This window comes from Cynoglossus semilaevis, chromosome 7, assembly GCF_000523025.1.
Source record: "Cynoglossus semilaevis isolate Cse_v1.0 chromosome 7, Cse_v1.0, whole genome shotgun sequence".
NCBI classification, from domain to species: Eukaryota; Metazoa; Chordata; class Actinopteri; order Pleuronectiformes; family Cynoglossidae; genus Cynoglossus; species Cynoglossus semilaevis.
In genome coordinates this window covers 1,660,379-1,684,690 of record NC_024313.1, presented here as the reverse complement: position 1 = coordinate 1,684,690, position 24,312 = coordinate 1,660,379, and the positions used below count along the sequence as shown (strand labels likewise).

General features: G+C 38.4%; 1 protein-coding gene across 5 annotated transcripts; it reads right to left on the bottom strand.

The window, feature by feature from the left end:
• Nucleotides 1-3,309: 3,309 nt before the first annotated feature.
• On the bottom strand, nucleotides 3,310-19,357 carry map3k7 (mitogen-activated protein kinase kinase kinase 7). 5 transcript variants are annotated; one of them, XM_008312724.3, is made up of 18 exons: nucleotides 18,778-19,357; nucleotides 18,541-18,660; nucleotides 17,711-17,821; nucleotides 16,552-16,617; nucleotides 16,383-16,428; nucleotides 15,477-15,615; nucleotides 14,754-14,878; nucleotides 13,180-13,308; nucleotides 12,769-12,899; nucleotides 12,462-12,543; nucleotides 11,812-11,945; nucleotides 11,528-11,675; nucleotides 10,898-10,978; nucleotides 8,105-8,172; nucleotides 7,126-7,225; nucleotides 6,106-6,167; nucleotides 5,735-5,850; nucleotides 3,310-5,017 (listed from the first exon to the last, which is right to left on the bottom strand). In XM_008312724.3, exons 2-18 carry the CDS (start codon nucleotides 18,631-18,633, stop codon nucleotides 4,837-4,839), a joined length of 1,812 nt encoding a protein of 603 aa, XP_008310946.1. In that variant the 5' UTR covers nucleotides 18,634-18,660; nucleotides 18,778-19,357; the 3' UTR covers nucleotides 3,310-4,836. The 5 variants fall into 5 exon arrangements, with proteins under 5 accessions (XP_008310946.1, XP_008310947.1, XP_008310945.1 ...); XM_008312725.3 differs by having other exon boundaries at nucleotides 19,111-19,357; XM_008312723.3 differs by having other exon boundaries at nucleotides 18,541-19,357.
• Between the last annotated feature and the right edge of the window lie 4,955 nt (nucleotides 19,358-24,312).

Here is a 24,312-nt window from a genome sequence, read left to right as displayed (position 1 = left end):
ACTTAGTACCAACTGCAACAAAAGGGACGTTCAAATAATACGCGATCAATGGAGTTCGTACAAAAACAGAAAACGCCTGCCTCCGGCGTCACTCAGAACGAAGCTGCTCTCTGTCACGCCCCCTCGCCACTTAAACTAATTAGCGCCCTTGTGAGGAGAGACCTGCGGTGAAAGTATGAATGAAGGGCCGTTACTCTGCCGTATGACAAATTAATTCATCAAACCAATTAACATTCTCACTGTCACTGCAGCTGAAAGTCCTGTGTGTAATTCTAAGCAGTAGAACAAACAACAAAGTGGCGAGATGCGAGAGCACCGAGGTTTTTCCCGACATGCTCGACTGCGGGGAGTAGACAATATGAAGTCGTTAATAATGGCCTGCAGCCACCTAAAAGAGCGACTGGGGACTCCTGCAGATTAATGGAATCCTAACTGGCACACGGAGCAATTTATAGACCAACATGCAGGATGTTACGACCCAAATTCTGTCCATTACAGAAAACATCTCTCTCTCTCCTTTCTCTGCCACCACTAGCCTATTTATGTCATCCAGTTTCCATGGCTACCATGCCATAGATACAATCTAAAGCACACACAGGTTTCCAAGTGTAACATCAACTTTGTGTTGCAAGTAGGCAAAGAGAGGGAGAACGAGTGAGGGATGGGGGGGCGAGGGGGCGGGCGAACATTACTGCCTTGGATTATTTAAATTTCGTTGATCTTCATAAAAATTTAAAGTAGGTAAACGCTACATGGCCGTGTTCCGGAAGGTGTGAAAAAAAAAAGCAGCAATACTATTACTACAGATAAGGTTGTCCATGTACTGTAGTACATCCCATAAACAGGTATTCACTTTGGTTTAATGTCCGTTCGTGTAGTAGGGACGTCCGATATGATCTTTTCGCGGATGTCCCATCTACCCATATTCCGATTCCGATATCAACCGATACCGATATACGCAGCCGTTTGGATTACAGGGAGAGTACAGGTTTCATTGTGTGCAATGATGTGCTGTGTCACAATGACAATACTATGCGCAATACAAATAATACTTTCTCTTTCACTTCAAAACTATTTTTAGGTCATATCATTTGAGCGAAACCCAAGCATTGCGCTATCGGGTTTTCATTATCAGAGGAAATACCAATAACGATTATTAACGATATTATACCGATACTATCGGACATCCCTAACGTACTTTTACTCACAATCAGTTTTTTTTCATTTTACAATATTCTCATATTTTCTGGATACCCAATGATTTTGGATTGGAGTATTGGACAAATATTGAATTATTTTTTAAAAATAATATTTGTCCAATACTTTCAGAATGAATAGTTTTAACAGTCACAGGGAGAACTGTTGACATCGTAAACTGTATCGTACATTTTGTTGTATTAAAAGTTTACAGCGCTTTTCTAGCTCATATATGTGTGCATGTATTTATATATATATTCTATATATATATTCTATATTTTATATATATTCTATTTCTCTCCATGTCTATTTCTTATTTATAAAAACTTAAAGAAAAATAAAGATTCTGATTAAGATACTACCTGTGTTTACTATAGAGAAAAATGTTACTTTTTAAAATACTTAAATACTTGATCCGAAGCTTTAGTACAAATTGACATGTTTATGGTTTAGATTCGTTTTTTTAAAATATATTTTAGCTGATTTTTTTAAAAAAGGAAGAAAAGCACACGCAGCAAAATTATTGTTATATATATTGTCAGAAGCAGCTGTATGCTGTCATTACTGCTTAGCCAATGATTTAAGAATACTGTATAAAGTGAAACTATTTCCCGCTGAAACAATAACAGGAATTGCGCATTTGGAACAAAGAACACATAAGCGCGTAATTGAAGCCTTCTGGAATATTCGTCGTTAACAAGAAAAGGAAAACACTTCAATTCTACTAAAAACTACTATCTCACACTCACACACACACACACTTATGGAGTCATCCCGCTTTTCCTCGCGGACCTCCACAAAGAAGACAATGACTCATTGTTTCTCTTTTAGCTGGCAGTACAAGAGAAAACAGCGAGAGCGAGAACGAAGAAGAAGAAGAGAAAGAAGACGAAGATGACGATAGACGATAAAAGACAAACACAGAAGCTCTCTGTCAGCAGTTAATTCGCGCCTAGTGTGAAATGCAAACCCTCTCAACCTTTGTAACCGCTCGAGTGTCACAGCGCTGTCTGGTCTCGGGGGCAGACGCAGCTTTTGTAACTCAATCTATTTCTACAGCGATAAATCATTTCAGCCCTGTGTAGCAGATCAATAATGCAGCATGACATCATGAGCACTCACATTCACGCTGGACACTGATATACTGTACTGTGAGCTCTTTGTCTCCGGAACAACAAGCCTCTCGGCTCCTGCGTCATTTACGAAACAGCGGACCTTTAGCACCATCTGTTGGCCCGATATGACACTGCGCCTGTTACTTTTTGTTACGTAATCCTGAAATACTGATGATTTTCGAGGTGATTTCCAACAAACTATTGGGGTCATATTGTTTTTTTTATATATGTATAAACACCAGGTTACATTTAGTTAAAGAAATAAATAAAATTTTGAAGTATGTGCTGTCAACATGTCCTTATGGTCCGTTTTCATTAAATTTACTCTTTCTAATTTACATGAGAATTTACGGTACCCAAGCACACAGGAAATAGTGCAACACCTGCAAACAAAGGGCCAAGTTGCAATTACGATAACAATAATAGTAATAATAACAACAACAATAATAATGTAGACCGTCCACTAACCTATAGCAGGGCCATTTATAGAAAAACATTCAATGTCACTTTAATACTTGATGTCAATTTAGGGAACAATCGACCTAATCTTGCCTGAAACCAGAGCACCAGGAAAAAAAAAAATCTCACTGTAAAACAACAGCATTAACCACTCGTCCAGTAGGGGGCAGCACAAAACGCTCAATCTTGGATCGACCCAGGACCACCACAAAGCTAATCAGCACCTTTCAGATCACTCTAGTTCCGCTTGTGTTTTCCAGAGTGTCAGTGCAGTAGATAAATGTACAGATGTAATTCGGCACTTTACGGGAATCAAACCTACAACTTTCTGGTTGGAAGATGATCAGTATTCATAAAAAAATTAAAAATCGATATTCTCTTTGCTTTGCCTCTTTAGCCCACCAATTTGGGAACCACCTCTTCCTTACTTTCACGTACAGTGCAATACAGTTCGCCCACAAACAAACAACCGAACAAAAAAAAAAAAAAATCTGTTTAGTTATACTGTTGGGGACAAACATTCACACGTGACAACCTGCACTTTCACCATTCATTTTATTTCATAATGCCATGTTGACTATCACATACTGCTCCGAGTGAGTCGTCGTGAGAGCTAAAAAAAAAAAAAACCAGATGAGGGGAACACAGACTTCTCCCTTTCGTGGTTTCAAAAGTAAAATGTGTCTAGTCTTTACTTTAAAAAAAAAAACTTGCGTAAATAAGAATTTTTTTTTTTTACATGGCCAGATGAAACGTAGCAACTGTGCAAAAATACTTGAGGGATGAAAAGACCAAAAAAAAGAAAAAAAAAAAAGAACACCATAATCTTCTTTCATCAGGACATGCTATTGGTTTGGATCTGAAGCTGGTAGGAAATTCCATTCGTCGATATACAGTATGTACATTCCACGTTTTTCATCAAGTGTCCATTATCTCTCTTTTCAGCTTTCGTTCCCACAACATGATATATGGAACAAGCACTTAAAATTCAGGCAACTCCTAAGGCAACATGTGAACTAAAAACCAACTCAGTTTCTCTATAGAGAAGCGCAGGCCAATCTATTCATGCCTGTAGGAGGCGCATGTCGCCATGGGCTGGTAAAATATGTCCTATCACAGCTGTCATACAAATTGAACTACTGGATATAAAAGACAAAAAACATCATCACGCAAAAAAAAAAAAAAAAACAATACTGAAAACTCAAATAAAAAGGGGAATCCACAGCTCTCTCAGTTTTTTTTTTTCATTTTCTGGAAACTCTGGAAACCAGTTCTTTCCGTTTAAAATGTAAAGAGCAGCTTTTGCTAACGCTGAATTCGGGCTCACGCTCAGGCTCGCACCTGTCATTATCAAGTACGTTTTGGTCTCTAAGCAGTTGACGCGCTCAGAGGAGGTGGACCCGTGCCGGGCCTTGTGTCGAAAGATAAAATAGTTTGGGAGGACGAGGGAGGTGAAGGCGTGTCTTGCATAACAGGGTTTCGAACATCCGTGTTTCTTAAAAACACATACAGCTGTCCATTTCGACTTTTTTCTTCTTCTCTTTTTCTCCAAGAGTCTTGTCGGGATTTTCACATTCTTGAAGGATTGTGTGGACAACTGGCTGAGGACACACCGACCGACCCACTGACCGAGCAGCCCCACGAGCCACAGGAGCAAAAAAACAAATAAAAAAAAAAAAACCTAGGGATAACCCTGCAGTGTTTCTTGGTCTGCCCTCACACGTGCCGTCTGCGAGTAGCGGATGGGTTCAGAGGCAGGGTGGAGGAGGAGCAGGAAGGGTGCAGTGATTGTTTGGTCTGTGGTCAGTGACTTCACACACAGTGATGATGTGCAAATGTCTGTGCAGAGGACACAGGTTGTCCTGCTGGAAACATCGCATCTGTAAAAACACCATGCAGGAGGATTAAGGTCTCTATACAGGCCCGACAGAGTGTGTGTGTGTGTGTCTGTGATTGTGTGTGCGTGGGTGGGTATGTGTGATAGTGCAGGGGACAAGTCAGGGTGAAGAAAGGGATGGGAGGGGGGGTGGTGGGGTGGTGGGAGGTTCCTTCGTCTGCGGCTTCATCACGAAGTCCCCTGCCTCTTTTGTTGCTGGACACGAATCAGCTCCAGCTGCTTTTTGCAATTCTGGTAGTACGTGGACAGACTCTTGTTCTCCTCCAGCAGCTTTTTGTGCTCCTGCACCAGACGGGATGTGTTCTGCTGGTCCTTCTCATCTTGGTCCAGTTCAGCAATCAGCTCCTTCCTGTTCGCACACACAAACACAATCGTATTAAAAAGGGATGTCCGATATTCACTTTTTGCCGATATCGTCCAAACACTTAATTTCTGATTCCGATATGAACCGCTACGATATAGCGGGGCAAGTGCTGCCTGCTCACTAAAGTGTTTTTTTTTTTTTTCAATTATTTTCTGCACCCCCTAGGGGACAGAAATAAATTAGCTTTCTGCATACAATCCCGATTATCAATATAGATTTATAAAATGAGCTACAATGCTGCCATCTAGTGGCTAAAGGCTTGTTTATGGTTCATAATGTTTTGTGTTATGAAAGAGTTAACAGTTACAGGTATGAGATAGGGAGTGAGGAGGTGTGGTGAGAGTGTGTGTGTATGAGGAATAGAGAGTGCGGAGAGTGAGAGGAGGAAAAGACGTTTTTGAGCTCACATTCGGCAAAATTGCATTATCGGGTTTTCATTATCGGAAAAAAACGATAACGATTCTTACAGATATTACAAAATATGCAGTTTTCTTCATTACCTTTTCTTTCTTTTTCTTTTTGATTTGACCAATGTAGTTTGACTATAAAGCTGAGGTCATATATGTCATATATATGACATAATGCCATGACAAATATAAGCGAACTGCTCCAATGACACAAAAGGAAACACTAAAAAAACAACAAAAAAACAAAAACAAAACATTTTTCTTGTTAAAGTCTGGTTCCTGTACGTGTTCTTACTTTCTCTGGATCAACAAGGCGATCTCTGTTTGCACCTTCAGATATTCTTGGGCCATTTTACAGTGCTGCTCAAACACCGCCATGGACTCTTTGGAGTTAGGACAGGGAGCAAGGGGCTGTGAACAAAATCAGAAAAAAAAAAAAGTTAGCATTTTGTGCAGCCAGAAGTAAAACTTCAAACACATTTAGAGTATTTTTTTTTTTTTATTTACAACAATTAATGGCTTTTTGTGTCTGTACATAAACAGGCCAATGATAAAACCATAAATTCTTTTCATAAAGTTATTTTACAACTTGCCCTCATTGGTGCAGAGGTTTCCATGGGTTTCGCTTTTCAAAGCGTACATGCAATTTGTGATTTCTTAATTTACCTGCAGCTGGTGATCCAGGGTCAGATAAGCCATGGGAATGGAATTGTCCGAGCCGTTGGTGTCTAGGAAAACAGCGTCAGAGTGTCAAAGCCAGATTTATTACCACAGGAGGTCCAATTAAATGTTAAAAAAAATGAACAAAGGTAATTCTAGACCAAAGTACGGCTCAAGAGCCAACTGTGGCCCACGTCAAATTTTATATGACACGTAGCCTGTCAAAACCCCCTGTCCCTGACCCACCATCTGGCTTTACTACTTTAACGTACACTTAATCAAATCTGGCTGTTCCTTAATGCCACAATGACAGGCACAACAATTAAGTAGTCTTCCACTAGGTGGTGCATGCCCATAACAACAAACCAGAAAAAGATGAGTTATATTAGACAAGATCTTTGTGCTCGTCCTTCTTCCATTCCTGTGAGTATATCAGCACTGGGTTCAACTAAACAGGCCCAGGTTTCACACTATGTAAATTGTGGATAAAATAAAACTTGAAGCTTACTATATTTCATTTTATCTACTTTTTGTAACAGATTTGTTTGGTGGTGTGCTGTGGAATTTTCCTAATATGAAATACATCCTTCCAACCCCGTAATATTTATTTCTTTCTAATTATTGTGATATCAGGCAGTGCAGAAAGCAGCAGCTCATTATTTGATGCACACCGATAAGGACTTCTGCTGACACTGCTGTGTATGACAAGTTGAAAACAGGAAGGTGCAGTGTAAGCACCACAGCAGCAGAAGAGCAGTTTCCAAATTCTTTTGTTCCATTTGGTCGATGTAAAACCAAAATGCTCAGAAGTCTGATCCTACGGAATATGCCATACATTTTGTGTTTATGGGATCTGTAGTTGGCTTTACATTGCAAATTGCAAGTGCAAAAGACATTAATGGTATAAAAAATTCAGCAGCAACATTATTCCTTCAGCTACTCCTATCTACATGCACTGATTGCAGTTTCTCTTGTACATTTGTAACCATTTGCTCTAGGGTGATCCTGATGTGACAGTCCCAGTACCTGCAGGGTCATCGGGGGGCAAGTATCCTCTGCCGCCTGTCTTATCAGGTGGCATGATCCTTACACTAGGACTGGAGGACCGGCTGCTGTTCCTGCTTCCCTGCAACGTGAGCACAAACCCACTGTTAGTCGTCTAGGAATTTTTATTCTACCGGCAACGACAAAAACATACAAACAAACAAAACAACTAAACTACAGCCGATTGAAACAGTAGAGCTCCAGTATGTACTGCGTCAACACAAAACAGCAAAATAAAAACGAATGGACAAATACTGCAGGCGAATATAAAAAATACTTTCCTCACTAATAACATCTGTCTTTCATTGTTTTCTAGAATAAGAATAAATGGGAGAGGAAACAAACTCAATCTCATTGGCCAGAGGATTACAATGTGCGCAAGAAGTAATGGGCAGTTCTAGTCATGATGTATTTGTATCTTATTTATTAATCACTCAATGTCTGAAATTCTTCACTCGTCAAAAATACGACCATCAGCAAAAAAAAAAAAAAAAACCCAAAAAACCCCCCAAAATATATATAGTACATATATATTACATTTAGAGCTGTCCATTGATTTGAACTTAATCATGATTATTTGTGAAAAATCAACCTTCCTAATTATGACACAAAAAAAAACTCTTTTCTGTATATCGCTGGTCTAATTAATGACAGTGTAATTATTAGCAAGGAAAAATGTGAGATTTTGCCAGACTTTTCACCTTAAAATTTGGCATGTCTTTAGTTAGCATCTTGCTCCTAATCTAGTGGTTTTAGACATACATTATGCGTGTCTAAATATACAATCTGAGCCATTTATTTAAAAATAATCTGAATGTATGAATGTATTTTATAGTTGATATATTGAAAAATATAACAATACTACACACATCTTTCCGTTCCCCCCCAAAAAAATCCCACAATTTGCTTCATATTATGGAACTGATTGTTTATCCAGATCTAGTGCTAAAGGGCGTCTTACCTGGCTGGACTCTGTGCTGATGCCTGGCAGATCCTGCATTGACCGACGTCTCTGTGGCTCACATGTGGCTGTGGACAGGATGGACAGGACAGCAGAGAATGGGATTAAAAACAGTTTGTGGTTAGTAACAGTGGGGGCTCAATTTTGGACCTCTCGTGGGCGGAAGTAGACGGAACAGAGCAGCACAGAGACAGCTGCACTGATTTAACCATTTACATTCTGGCCTGTCGTCATGTGCCGCGGCATGCCTGGAACGTGACCGCGGAGCTCGAAGCACTCAGACGCACCACAAACGTACGCGTCAATCACTGAAGACCATATCTATTTTTGAAAATAGCTCAGTCTGCTTATGGGACGGGTTTGCACTGGCAGACTGGTTTGGGTTACAGACCGGTGGTGAGATAAGGACAAGGTCCCCAGGACTTGGTAGATACTGTGTTTTCATGTCATCAATCAATCACCAGCTGAGCATAACAACAACAACACTGAGTTCTAATGTAGAGTAGGGGACGAAATGAACCTGCCTTTACAATGCACATACCACAACATTACAGTACACTAGTTCCAAGTAATACACAACAAATGTAGCAAGCTCTGTTTTTTTTGTTCAATAAACACAGCAGTTGAAGATTCAGAGTGTGGTTTGTTATAAAAAAACAAAAACATTTGTACTGACAAAACGTATTTTTCCACTTGCAGCGCAGTACTATTCAACCAAATATCACACACAATAACACCTGATATGAGTAAGCAGTAAGTGCTACATTTGCTGTGTGTATGTGTGTACCTGTTTTGCTGCTATCTACAATACTACACAGCCGCTTACATAACATGACAATCTCCTGGCCTCAGCCAGTCTAAGCTCGATAGAAGCTCCGTCTACAGCAGAACACTAGTACACACAGAGTAGACACAGGTAAGAACGCAGAGAGATTCTTGTATCTTAACTGTCTGGGTGTGATGTTATTTCTGGCTTTTTCTTTGCCATTAATCCACATGAATCTATTTTTATTATGTGAAAGGTTTAATCAACTCATGCTGCTGGTTAACTAATTATTACTTAATATGGATGCCAACACCGCGGCCAATTACTTTTGCAGCTGTTGCTCAGACAGTGTGTAATGATACTGTATGTGTGTATTTATTTATGAACATTAAGTTCCTGAAGCTTTGTTAGGGATTACGTTTGAGTCGCAAAATTAGGTCGAGGAATTACTTAATTATACGGGTCATGTGTTTTGTCAATTTTTTTTTGGTTTTTAATAAAGTCGAAATACTTTTTTAAGGGGCACATAAAAGGGCTTCAACAACAACAAAACAAACACAAAAACCAACTAACCAAATGTAGTCTATTAAAATAAGGGATGCACTAGAGCACTTAAAACAACTAACCAAATTTAGACTATTAAAATAAGGGATGCACTAGAGCAGTCTTTCCTAACCTCTTTTGAGCAACGACAGATATTTCATATTAGGAAAATCTCATCGCACACCACCGATCAAATCTGTTACAAAAAGATCGTCAAGTTTTATTTTATCCACAATTTACTTAGTGTGAAACCTGGGCCTGTTTAGTTGAACTCAATGCTGATATACTCACAGGAATGGAAGAAAGACAAGCACAAAGATCTTCTCTAATACCACTTAGTCTTTTTTTTTTTTTTTTTTTTTTTACAGCCATGCTCCACCTGGTGGAAGACTACTTAAATGTTATGCCTGTCATTGTGGCGTTGAGGAAGACATGTTGTGCCTGTCATTGTGGCGTTGAGGAAGACTATTAGATTATTCGCAGTAAATAATAGTTTTCAGACCAATGAGGTGAAATTTATTGTTAAAGACAATAAATGAAAGGGCGAACTGCAAAAATACATACCGTGCTGTGAACTTTGTACAGCACAGCCCTCGTTAATGACCATTCTAGCACTGAAGTTCAAAGGCTTGATGTCCAGGTGTTCACATGCAATCAAAGAAGTACCCTACCTTTAATAACATGCACCAACTGATTCCATTGGTCGCTGGATTAAATCAACCCCTGATTCAAAGTGTCACACAGATCAAAAAATAGAAGCCTTTTCTGTCATCCAGAGCTGTCCCCGGTCCCTTCATCCGTATCTCTGCTTGTAATAATAGCCTTGACCTTCAATCTGAGAGAGATTAATCAAAATGACTTTTTTCCCCCCCAAAGTTAATGGATATAAAGAGAGCAAGAGGAGAGAGGGTGGAGGGGTTGGAGTGCCATGCTTTTCTCGCAATCCTCTACGCATAAACGACGAAGGGCAAGCACAAGTGCAAAGAGGTGTCATGATTCCATACAGCCAAGCCAGGGATGAGACAGGGCCATGAGTCAGGAAGCACTTCTCATGTGATGGGACTGAAATGAGTATTTAGTAAATTCAGCTTCTTCCTTGGATGGAAGAAGCATCAGTCTGAGAATTTGAATCATTAGTTGCATCTAAATGTTGGAAACTAAATGTTGGTTAAAAAAAAAATCTAAAAAAAAGAAGAGAAGGCTTCAATTTGAACTCATGCTCCGTCTCTACCAGTCCCAAACTCGAAAGACAAAAAACAAAAAACCCAAGGAACTCTGATGTGTGTTAGTCCAGAAACTGCTCAATGTCCTCCAACATGTGTCACTGTTGACTTTGGACACATGCGGATTGTAATTATAGTTCTTAATTGTGTGTAAAAAAAAAAAAATACAGTACGGAGTGACACACAGGAGCACAGCAAAACCCTGGCTGAGCTAATCCAGCTCCAACCAGTCATCAGGTAACCCAGTGGTCTAAGTGGTACCTGTTATGACGATCTTGGGGACATCCAGAATGGTGCCGAAAGATGCAGTTTTACGGTGGCCTCGTTTATACTGTGAGCTGGCTGCGAAAAAACACATACAAATACATAGAGCTACGTACACAACAAGCATGCAGACTGAGACGGACTGGGGGAGGCTCGCAGCTTCACTGGCGATGTAGGCTACACACATGCACGACATAGCATCTATGTGCAAGACCAGCATGCACCTTATCCAAACCAGGCACAGTGAAGCATCCACTGGCTTACATTTATCAGCACAAACATAAGCATGCAGTAAATTAAAACTTGTTAAAATGACGGACATAATGGGTTTGCTGTACCTAAATCTAATTAAAATTAACTAACCAGGGGTAGAGAGGCTCCACATGACCACGACATCACAACAGCAACTGTTGTTTTTCTCTCAAAGTCTTTGAAGGAGATGACAGCTAGGTGTGACAGGCTTGAAAATGTTTTTTTTTTTTTTTTAAATAAAAATAATTACTCAGAATACAATTGGTTGCACCTCTGCGATTCATTTTTCTTAGATAAAGGTATGTTTTTTAAGTTTAAACTACAAAACAAAAATATAATCCCTTTAAAATTTTGTGTTGCAATTTGTGACATTACCTGCAGGTGCGAATGGCACCTTGGGCTCCAGCTCTGACAGGTCAGCACTCATTCTTTTGCTATCAGATGATGCCAGGCACTGAGTCCGTGCAGGGAGACTCTCAACGCTGCCCCCTCTGGACAAAGGCAGAGTCCTCAAGGGGTCACCCTAAACAATAGGAGAACAAAGTCTAAGCTCCTAAGGATGAGGTTTTTGTCACTGATTTTGATATATGGCTGCAGTAACTATAACCGGAAGATAGTTTGATGGCAAAATGTTTTAAAACAGTGAACAGTGGACGTACCTTTGGCTTAAAATGGTGTGCAAACTGAGGCGTTATCTTGATAGTGTCGTTGCTGCTCCCTTGAGAATCACTGTGCTCCATGTTTGCGTCGCTTTTGTTGCTTGTGCTGTTGCCAGTGTAGTCCAGGTATGAACCTGGTTGTTTTACAGCAAACGCAAAAGTCAACATGTAACTGTTAGCACTGCACAATCCGTGCTATGTGGACAGTGTTTAACAAATGCAAAACTAAAAACGTGTCTGGGTTTTCAAAGAACGCACAAGTTTTGAGACAAGTCTGGTGTTTGCCAAATAAAAGCAGACTGGAGATGCACCAGAGGTGGTCCGACTGCGGACTTGGAGATGGTCCAGCTTAGCTGGAGATGCACTTTAACGGGGGTGAATAAACTGTGCAGCACCATTTCCTACATACTCCATAATATACAGGTGTGGTCTCTGATTTTCTCTGACATCTAAATAAAATATAATATAATAATATCATTTGTCTTGTTTAGACCGTTTGTGCTGTAGTGGATGGACCACAGTAAATAAGTTTAGTAAATCTGTGGAGGCTCAGTACAGTCAAATACTCACAATTAACTTATGCTAACGTATACATGATATTTATAAGTGTTTTCTTGTGCTGTACGTAGATTAGCAGACACCTCCTGTACCTGTGCTAGTTGCAGAGTTACTTTGGCCATCGTCTGAATACTGGTATGGATATTGCAAGGGCTCATCAGATTCCGGGAAGTACTGAAAGAAAAAGTCAAAGTGGTAAAATAAATCTGGCAAAAACCAACTTAAATTTATGCAAACACACTCCAAAACTTGAACTGCACTTAATTTTGTGTACGTTAAATTAATTCTAATGTGTCATCGGAGGTTACAATTTTTAAGATTGGTAAAGTTCAGTTATTGTTTACATTTTGCCTGACCACTGGACGATACAGTCAGATTCAGCAAAGGGGGATACCTTACCCTCATTAGGTGGGTCATGATCTTTACTATCTCCTCCATGGAAGGGCGCTGGGAAGGGTCTTTAGACCAACAGCGAGTCATCAAACTCTCAATGGGCTTTGGCAGATTTTTGATTAAAGGAGGTCTAGTACCTGTATGCAAAAAGGAAATAATAAAAAAAAAAAGATCTCTCAAAAACTCCATATGGAAAACATAGTTTTGCGCAACAGAGCAGAAGGATTTTGTTGTCTTTGAAATACATAATAAAAATAAGTAGATGAGTACTTATTAGTACTAAAACTTCTTGTATCTATACTTGTGTAAACTGTGCTGAATCTTCAAGCACCTCCCTTTAGCCCAACTCTTTCTATTTATCCCCAGGGTGAGAATTGGAGTGGTCTCCCCCCCCCATTTAAACATTTAGCAACTCACCGTTGTGCACAGCCCACATGATGCGGAAAGCTGGTCCTCCGATTTCATCAAAGGGTTTTCTGCGTGTAATGACTTCCCAAAGAATAATTCCCCAACTGAACACATCACATTTCTCACTGTAATTGCTGCCTGCAAGTACACAGAAAATCCACAACAACACATTTCGAATCATTCCAAACACAGAAAAGGCACATTAGGGACGGGGAGAATGATGCTGTTTGGGGAAAACATAGAACCCTTTTATCTCATCTGTTTTCAGAAGGACCCAGGATAAAAAAAATAAATAAAAAAAAATAAGGAAGCATTTTTTAATTTACACAACAGCTCCTCTGTTGCTCAATTACAAGGGCCATTATTACAACGATAAGTGCTCCGTTTTACTTTACTACGTGGAGTCATTCTGATAACATTTCCCCTTTCATGCAAACGAGTCGTTTCAGAGTTCACACAGAGGGCAAATGTGAGCAGTGAAGTTGAGACTTTCCAAGTTGACTCCAAAAACAAGATAATGACTGGGGATTTTAGTGAACTGGCTTAAAGTGAACAAAAGCTCTTCACTGCCGTCTCCTGAAGAAAATAAAAGCCAAAAGGTAAAGAACCTTGATTCATTTTCAAGCCTACTACTAAATAAACAGGGAAAAGTGCTTCATGATAACTTCAAATGTAATGCCTCTGTGCTATATGTAAGGAAGAAGCTGAGAAAGTTCAGTGGATTGCGTGCGTATTAGGGATTGCTTGTTCGATACCCAGGATCGGTATTGTCTATTGATCAAAAATATCACGGTCAAACATCGAAAACAACTACTGTAGCACGTTTGATCCCATACGTAAGCCAAAATGCTAAAATAACTAACTTTGCGCAACATGCCGTACGTAACGATCAAACGCCCTTTTTAACACAATCTCTCCCCAATCAGAACCTGGAGTTGGATATTTGGGTGGATTTAACCAGGGATCTAACGCCTTAATTGGCTGATAGCGTCACATATGTCCAGTGATTGTGCATTTCCACTATAATAACTGAAGAAGTTTAACCTGTTAGAGCAGGGGTGTCAAACTAATTTTCACCAGGGGCCACATCAGCAATACAGTTCCCCTTGAAGGGCCGGTTGTAAGATTGTTTATATCAGGGGTCCTCAACCCCTGGTTTGCGGACTGGTACCAGTCCATAATTAATTTGGTACCAGGCCGCAGTGGGACACAGTGGAAAAAATGCTCAGCACCTTCAGCAGCACCGATCTGTATTAACGGGTGGTACTGGCTGACCAGTCCTTGGAACAAAAAAGGTTGGTGACCGCTGGTATAGATGTAATTACTCCCTAAACTCTTAATTACCTAGGTTAAGAAACTCTGCTGCATGGACTTTACTAAATACTTTTTAAGCTCCCGCGGGCCACACAAAACGGCTTGGCGGGCCGCATTTGGCCCCCGGGCCTTGAATTTGATATGTGTGTGTTAGAGGTACCAACCACTGAAAACTTTATGAATGTGTTCCAGTAAAATAAAAACATTTCTGAAAAATTAACACCAGTATATTTTACCAAAAAGATATGTGGAATATTTTGTTTACTTGCCTTCAAATACCTCGGGAGCCATCCATGCTGCACTTCCTTTGTTGTTGGTCATGTGGGTCTGTATGTCACAAGCTGTTCCAAAGTCACATATCTTCAGCACAGTGCCGCCTGCCACTAGAAGCAAACTGGAAACAAAGCGGAGGGAACGACATTAAGACGCTTCAAACTCGGTGCGACTTTGTAAGGATTGAACACAAAAGACCTAAAACAAAGTACTTCAGAAATAATCCATTATTCCTTAAAACTAGTCCAGAGTTTTCCTCCTTTCCTTCCCACAAGGAACATCACAACTAAATATGCCCTAGTAGTGCTTTCTATTGGGGCTAACCAGTATCTAATATATCAGTATCATCAGGACGTATGAGATTTAATATAAACAAGTTACATGAACATAAGTCTTTCTATGTCCAAGGAATATAAAGTATAAAATGTCACCCATGTTTTCATTGTTGTACTGGATTGGGTAGCACCAAACTATGACAAAAGAAAATAACCAACAAGAATGAGTTGGACTCAAGCTTGACTCTGCAGTTCTTTGTAAAGATGCACATGTCACATACAAAAACAGAGCCACGATTACATCTCAGTTAAGAAATGCCTGTGTCTACATAGTGCATAATAACATTTTGAGAACTGTACAGACATGCAGCTTGATCAAAATGTGTTCCTATGAACCCCAACAGTGATCTTGGAAACACGGAGCGGAGGTAAGACGACACATACTTGGGTGGCTTGAGGTCTCTGTGAATGAGAGCCTTTGGTTTCATGCCATGGAGATAGGCGACGCCTTGGGAGCACTGTAAACACCAGCTCATGGCATGGGAAGCAGTGTAATAGGGGAGGGGTTCAGCACCATGCAACACTGTGGACAAAAGGGCAGAATCACAGCTACTGTCACATCCAGAGGAGAAAGAAATTCCTCTTCAGAATATCATGGAAATTCCAATTCGATAAAAAACCCCCACAAAGAATGACAACACACACACACATACACAGGGTTGACCTTTGTCACAGTAGCTCTTATTTGCTTTACAAGTAAAGAGCAAACACACGTGATAGGAGGTAACGATTCTGTGAATATCTCTTTACTATCTGATGGTCAGGAAGTCTGTACTTTAATTTTTATAAAGAGGCAACTGTTAAACACAGCTGACTTGTACTGGAATCTGAAGCCTTCTGAAAACATGTCAATTCATTTATAGCTGGGATGCCTCCTACTGTAATTAATGAGCCATAACTAATTAATAACTCTACTTAAAACATCATGTAATGCTGTTGTTATAAGAAAAGAAGGGATTTCTTCTTAATTATATTTTTTAAAGGCTTTATGGCTTAAACTAACCTAACTTTTTAATTAAAAATTACGATACGTTTTTGATCATGGAAGTGAAAGAATATAGTTGTTTAGAATTGTGTGCGGTGTTTTTAATCGTAATTTGTAAAAAAAAAAATAGTAGAAAAATATCTTTTATCAGTAATTCTTTTTTTTTTCAATTACTAGGCATTTCATAGAACTCCATTTGAATTCCATATGACCACACATGGGGTCACGACCCCAATGTTGGTTAAGACAAAAGCCATCTATACTGACATAAAATTGCAGTTCTCTAGCACAACTTGTAAACTCACCATTATACAGTGAACCGCCTTCAGCATATTCCATTACAAGACAGACCTGATGTGAATAAAAATAAACCAAATCAGGAAGAAAACAAACATCGTATTATATCACACTTTACTGACAGCACGTTTACAGTGCACTAAAATAATACACACAATAATATTACTGTAAACTTACAGGGTTATTGCAAGAACCATACAACTTCACAATGTTGGGGTGATTCACACGTGAAAGTTGCCGGAGCTGAGAAAAAAAGAAAAAGAAAGAAAGAAGAGATTTAGGGCCACATGCCATTTGTTGGAGAGCATTTATAACAGGTGTAACTGCTGAAAATGAATGAAACATTGACATTCAGCAGTGCTGCAAGGAGCCAGTTAGTTATGTTTCATAATTTTAAGAAACAACATTTCATTCCAATTAGAACTGTAACTGAAAGAACGTTGAAAGAATGTATATTGCTCTTTCTTAAATAAACAAGTCATAGCAAGACATTGTAAAAACCTGAGGCTACTGGAATCCCTGTTGTTTTACGTAATCACTTTGCTTCTCACGTTAAACTGACAAAAAAAAGTTTTCATCCACAGATGCAAAACAATAAATGGCGTAAATACAAACAGGTGAGACATTGAAATTATCATTTACATTTGACAGTGACACAACGGAGCTACTCCAGTCTGTGGTTCGAGTCCACCATGCAGTCCGACTGATATGTGTGCTATTTATTATCACATTTATTTGACATATTATAGGATGTCCTCATCCTATCTCTAAGGGAGTGCTCAACCATGCAGTCCGACTGATATATGTGCTATTTATTATCACATTAATTTGACTGAAAATTCGCTATTCTGTGTATGGAAGAGCAGTGGCTCTACTCCGAGCTCTTCCAGGGTGACAGAGCTCCTCATCCTATCTCTAAGGGAGTGCCCTGCCACCCTCATTTCGGTCGCTTGCATCTGGGATCTTGTTCTTTCAGTCATGACAAACAGTTCATGACCATAGGTGAAGGTAGGTGAACATAGATTGACCGGTAAATCGAGAACTTGGCCTTTCAGCTCAGCTCCTTCTACACTACAACAGACCTACGGCTATACGGCTACCACTACATACGAACACCACTAGGAGGAGACCCAGGAAACGATGGAGCGACTATGTCGCTCGGCTGGCCTGGGAACGCTTCAGGATACCCCCCAGAAGAGTGGGAGGAAGTGTCTGGAGAGAGGGAAGTCTGGGTGTTCCTGCTAAGACTGTCAATCCCACGCCCCAGCCCCGAATAATGGACTGTGATGGATGGATAGATGGATGGATATAGAGAAAAAAGGCATGTCAACAGTACCTCCACAATAAAGGCTTTCCTTTCTGATTCACTCTCGATGGTCTTGATCGCAACATCTTTGCCTTTCCATTTGGCTTTGCACACAACCCCAAAAGCTCCTCTACCCACCACCTGAAAAACACACAGATAAGATACAGAGACATGTTAACACGTGTGTCTATTCAATATTTACTGGGTATTGGGAATAAGTGGAACTCTCATGGACACTATGTGCTGGTTGCAGTCTAAAACGAGGTTCATTAATACTTTGAGATACTGTTTGGGAGCTTCTCATGGATATAAGGAACAAATCACAGTCAACAAGAAACTTTGGTCCAATGACACATGTTTAATGCAAGTTTTAGTGTAAAACTACAAGAACAAATGAAAACAGGCGACAGAAACTGCAAACCTGATGGTAATATTTAAAGTACTGTACAAACAAATGTATTATTCTTTAGTTTTTGGAAATATTTGCAAAACCATATCAGGTCATCAAAAAACATGAAATATAGAGTATGATTTTAAACATTCTGACCCACTTGTTACATTGTCAACCAAACTACATTGTCCATTCAGAATAAAATACTCAAAGCTAAGTATGGTGATAGTGACAGCAATATACAAATTGAAACTGTTACTTCTTCATTTTTATTTTATTTTATTTTTTACACAACACCGTCACCTGCCTGCTATGAGATTACAATTAAATATGACAGACAGATGTAAGTTTTACTTAAATCAATCCATTCAATATTGAATTAAGGTAAGAACACAACCAGACGGGGTTTAGTGCTTTTTTGTGCAACAAAAAAATGGTTGGGAAAAAAAAAAAAAAAAATTCTACCTACCTCCTCCACTTCAATGTTGTCATAGTTGATTTCCTCAAATGGATATCCAGGGGGTGTTTCAAGCATATCGGCGGGTGGTAAGGCTATAGACATTACCAGCTAATGTCAGCTAGTAACTTACTAAAGTAAAGTAAAACAAACACAGCATGAGTTGACGCCCTATCAATTAGCCTAAGCACAAATGATACGCGGAGTTATCCTCTTAATTAAGGACAGTGACGCATTGGCGCGAATTACCTCCATTAATTTCAACCAATGCCTCAAACTGTCAAACGAGCCAAAAAAGACTTTCTGTCAGTTGTCCAATGCAGTGAACCAGCTGTAACTGCGGAGCCTAACTCGCGTAGCTAACTGTAGCTGAAAAATAAAGTCACTAAGTCAAACGAAACATTAATTAGCTTCAGGTCCAAGTAGAGCTAAGTGACGGGACATTTTAGAACGACGCGGACGACAGTTACGCTAGATGAATGGCTAATTACAAATAAAAAAACAGACAGCGGAGGCCTAGGCTGTAAGAGCTAGCTGGCCTGGTGGCTAAGGCTACCGGGACTCGTTAGCTTCGAGACAAACCCTTCGCAGTTGACTTGTCTTCAGCGGCGGCACTCTGGACATGGAGCTTTCTTTCTTACTGTTCATGAACACAACGTCGGAGAATGCAGTCCATTGTCAAAATAACTCTCTCTCTATTCACCTGACAGCAATACATAACTTTTTTCGAACTCATTAAGCTGCCGTGCTAGGAGTGTATTTTTATTCTTCGCAACAGCGGCAGCTCCATCAGGAAGTGTGTGCGCACAACAATTCTGTCCCCTGCAAAGCAAACTGCAGCCCCGTCTGCAACGTCTTAAAGACAAAAAAGAAATACCACAACAAAAGACACACAGGATTTCTAACAGGTTTCAGTGTGATGAAACGGGTTTTTTTTAATGTATGTTCATGTTCATATTTTCATTTTAAGCAGTTAAAACGTCACTTACTTAAAAGTAAGAATAGTGATTTAAATGTATATATTTATTACCTAAGAATTACCTCATTCGTGGGCTGAAAAACATGTTGTTTTCCTTTGTTTTTTTCATAAATCGACTAATATTTTGAGGCTATAAGGGAGTGATGAATCGACGGGCGTTAAATACTAGAATACAATCCACCACTAGATGGCGTTTCCCATTGAGTTTAAATAGAATATATACTGTACATACAGTATATACACACTATTTGGCAGGCTTGTAAATCGTCTGGATTTGGGACCCACAATAGCGCATGTATATGTTTGATATACTATTCAAATTGTCTTAAAATGTATTTATTTGTTTGTTTTGTTCTTCTAATCTATAACTATTTATTATTTCTAATTAGTGCACTATTTACTATATGCTATTTTTGGCCACTACAGGTGGTTTATAGGTGGCGCAGTTCTATTATCTAGTAAAGAAAGTTAATTGTCAAACATTTTTAATATTTTTACTTCGTAAGCTATTCTAATTAGTTTTAAATTCCAAAAATATAACCATAAAATTCAATTTTTTTTGTGCAGCAGTAATAGAATAACACATTTTTATGTATTTGTCGTGCAATAGCATGTATTAGAAATCATGAAACAACACATTAAAATATTTTTAAGGATGTGATAAAAATAAACTGTACAGAAAGTTATCCAAAATAATGCAATTTATAGGTAAACATTTAAAAAAAAAGTACTATAATGCAAATTGTATAATTAAAAAGAAAATTAATATATTATATATATAAAGCTTTTAAAGTCTAGTTTAACAGGTCCAATAATATAGCGTTAATTTAACTGCTAAATATTTAGATGCAACATAAGTAAATAAAAAATGTTTTGCCTAATTTTAAGAAATAGTCCTTTACCTTTATTGGGATTACATTAAATATGTTGCATTATTATGATGTAGTGAACCCACAGTTCTCACTAAATAGTTTTCAAAATAATTCAAACTGTCTCATTAGGAATTAACGAGTGTTCTTGAACACGTAGCTACATAACACATTAGACCGGTCACAGGCAAACTAAGGTCCGGGGACCCGATGCGGCCCGCCAAATGTTTCCAAATTATATACTGTATATTTACATTATCATTATACTTCTGCCTTTTCCCTGCAATACCCACGTTTCCCCAATAGATGGCGTAAAAAATGATAAAAAGCATTTTAGCATTTGAGGCGTTTAGCTCCATCTATCTGCTCCTGACCTGGACCCCCTGTTCAATTTTAGGACCCAATGTGGCCTGCGAGTCCAAAGTTTGCCCACGCCTGCATTCGATTCTAAACTTTGGTTGCGACAAGATTCTTCCTTAGTAAAACTCACGGTAGTGTTTTCATTCAAATTGGATTAATCCATGTGCTACAGTATCAGTACAGTATTAACTTTCTAGCAAACTCATAAGCACTTCTGAGTTCAGACAAAGTTCTGCTGACCCCTCGATGTAACAATTTAGTTTTGAAAGCAAGACACTCAATGACCAAGCAGGCAACAAGTAATGTAATGTTTAAAATTAAATTTGTGAGGAGGGGATATTATGTAAACATAGGGCTTGATGAATGCTAATTACATGCTCCACACTCGGGGAGTAATAAGCAAGTTCCCAGCGGAGCATTCCAAACCACCAGGCTAGCACAACTCATACTAATGAGCGCAAACTAATTTGTTGTGATATTGAACAGAGGGTTGTTAACCGCAGAAGCCGTCTCCCTACCCTAAAATAATTATTCTAATCGCTCATTCCAAAGGTGATTAAAATGTTCTCACCTGGCAGTTTTTTTTTGTTCCAGGACCTGAGACAGCATATGGTTTGGGACCCTTGGTTTGACAGAAATGTGCACGTTTGTGTATTCTTTTAGCCAACTGAAAATCTTTGAAGGAGTCAGATTTGATAAACCAAAGTGTCGCTGGGCAGACGAGGCTACACGGCAACATTTTTCTTCACACTGAAGTGATGTTAAGAATGTGAAAATAAGGCAATGCACAGCTTTAGTCACACAGCCAAACATGCACAGTCATGGAACAATGAGGACGTAACTTGTATTTTTCCACGTCTTTGGCTTCATGCACATTTAACACAGTAACTACAATAATCGTATACAGTAACAATTTGAAACAGCCATATACAAATACAGAAAAATGGGCAATAACTTCATAACAGAAACTGTTGTGTATTATGTACATACACATATATTCATATGTATATAAAATATACATATATATATAAATATGTGGGAAATATATGTATATACTATATACATTCCTATTCCAATATTTTTATATTTATTTACACCATATATATATTTATGCATATATACATTTATATTATATATTTTTTATATATTTATATATATTAATTGTTAGTGGGGTTAAAAAAAAACATTTTTTTTCAATCCATTACTAGACATTCCAGATTGAAACACATGTGGGGTCGCGACCCCAATGTTGAAAAACCACTAGTCTAAGTGATGTTCATGACAGATCAGTTTGATTTTGACCTTTTAGTGCTCCTAAAATATAAACAAACCCAAATACAAATTAATATTGAAATACACAACTAATTAAAATTACATTTAATTATAATTGAAAAAAACATAAGAAATTACATTTATCTGTAACACACCATGACATTGAAAATTTGACTAATTTTAATTTAATTAATTTAATTTGAAAATATTTCACTTTTACAAAGATACGCATTTGTACAATGAAACACTGCCTACTGAAGTGGTATGAAAGTTTACATCTGCCAATCAGCATTAAGTTGAATATAAAAAAAATTGAAATTTTTAAATCAATCGAGACCAATGTAATTTGTGAATATGTGCTATACAAACAAAATTGACTTGACTACATTTTCCCGCCTCTAAAACTCACCTCTTCAATATTGCATCTGTGCTGTTATGTCCAGTCATATCCACAGAGTGTCGCCCTTGCACTTCCAACAACCATCCTCTACTTTCCAATGGGCCTCTTCGTGATCAGTCTCTGGTTCCCATTTTTTTCCTCCACTTATTTAGAGCTGGCACCATTTATTTATTTGCGCTCCATTATACACCGAAATTTCTCTTGATTAGAATGCTTTCATTTATATCCCTATGTCAGCATCAGCACTCTCATGCGCGCGAAAGAATACATTTCCACGGCTAACTTGTATGATTGATTAAAGTTCATTTGCGCAGCTGATGAACATCCGTCTTGTTTTTATGGCTTTTAGGTGTCACCAGCTCTCCGCGTTGGTATTATGGATATCCCTGTCCCTAAAAGACTTATAAGGTTTAATTAGAGTGGAGGGGGGAAAAAAACCCTGTTTGCAAATATTCGGCCGATTATTCTCTATAAGTGGAGCAAACCCCCTCCACCCTCGATAAGTAAACACCGTAGACACTTGGGACCGCTGCGAAGTCATTTTGCAGTATCATTTAAACTTTTATCTAAATGCTGTGCTCAATAAGGTGGAATTTTCTTGACAAGCAAAATATATCACCTGGAAAATCCCAGAAGTCATTTAGCATTAGTCTGAGTTACAGCCCCTGTTGCAGAGTCACACTGTGAACTCGAGTTTTGCACATGAAGAGGGCTCTCTCTCTCTCTCTCTTTATATATATATAAATAAATATATGTTTGTATATATGTTTATATATGTATATACGTATACATATATATGTATATACATATCTATATATACACATATATTGTATATATACACATATACCTAATATATACATACATATATTCATACATATATACACACAGATACATACATGTATACACATATACATATATACACAGATATATGTATATATATATATAGATACACACATATACAAGGTACTGCTAAAGCTGCAGCAGTGGGAATTTTGCTGCTGAGACACATTTGAAGCCACAGTAAAATAAATTCAATATATATACATACATAAACATATATACAAACATATATTTATTTATATATATATATAGAGAGAGAGCAAAAATGTATGTGTATATGTTTATATCTATATTATATACAGCCACACATACTGTATATGTACATGTATACATACATATATACACACATATATATGTATATGTACACCTACATATACAAGGTACTGATAAGGCTGCAGCAGTGGGACTGTTACTGCCGAGGCGCGTTTAAAGCTGCGGCGAGATGAATTCATTATTTGCCTTTTGTCTGTTCTAAGCTGAGCTGATTGAGCTGATTATTATTCCGAGCATGAGGCGAAGGAGGACAACAGACCTGCACGGCGGCTTAGCCTCTGACATGTCGGCTTTTTGCGTGCGTTCGGTTTGTCATATTTAAGATAAAAATACTGCCCTGGGCCAACATTGACTTTCCTTTACTTTCTAATGTGAAATTTACTTTTGTTAAAAGCAAATGTTTTGAGGCAAACTGTGATCATTACTGATGCCTGGGCATTGGAGAAACAGTATTTGGTGTGTTTTTTTCTTTTTTTCTCTCCCCACTAAAATACTTTGACACATTTCCCCCTCAGAGATTTTACAGATTATTAAAATTTCAAAACCTCCTTGCCATATTTCAGATCTTTCGTTCATGTCTTACACGCGCGTTGCATCATAACAAAATTATTTATTCGAAGTAGGAATCCATTTTACACATACAGTAGCTATAATGAGACAGTGGATATTTACTTATTCTGTTTCTAATTTTTAAAAAAAAAACAGCATTTGTAAATTTGTAAATAAATAAATAAAAATATTTTATTGAAAAAAAAAAAACGCCCAATTGAAATTTCAGTCCTTATTCAGTA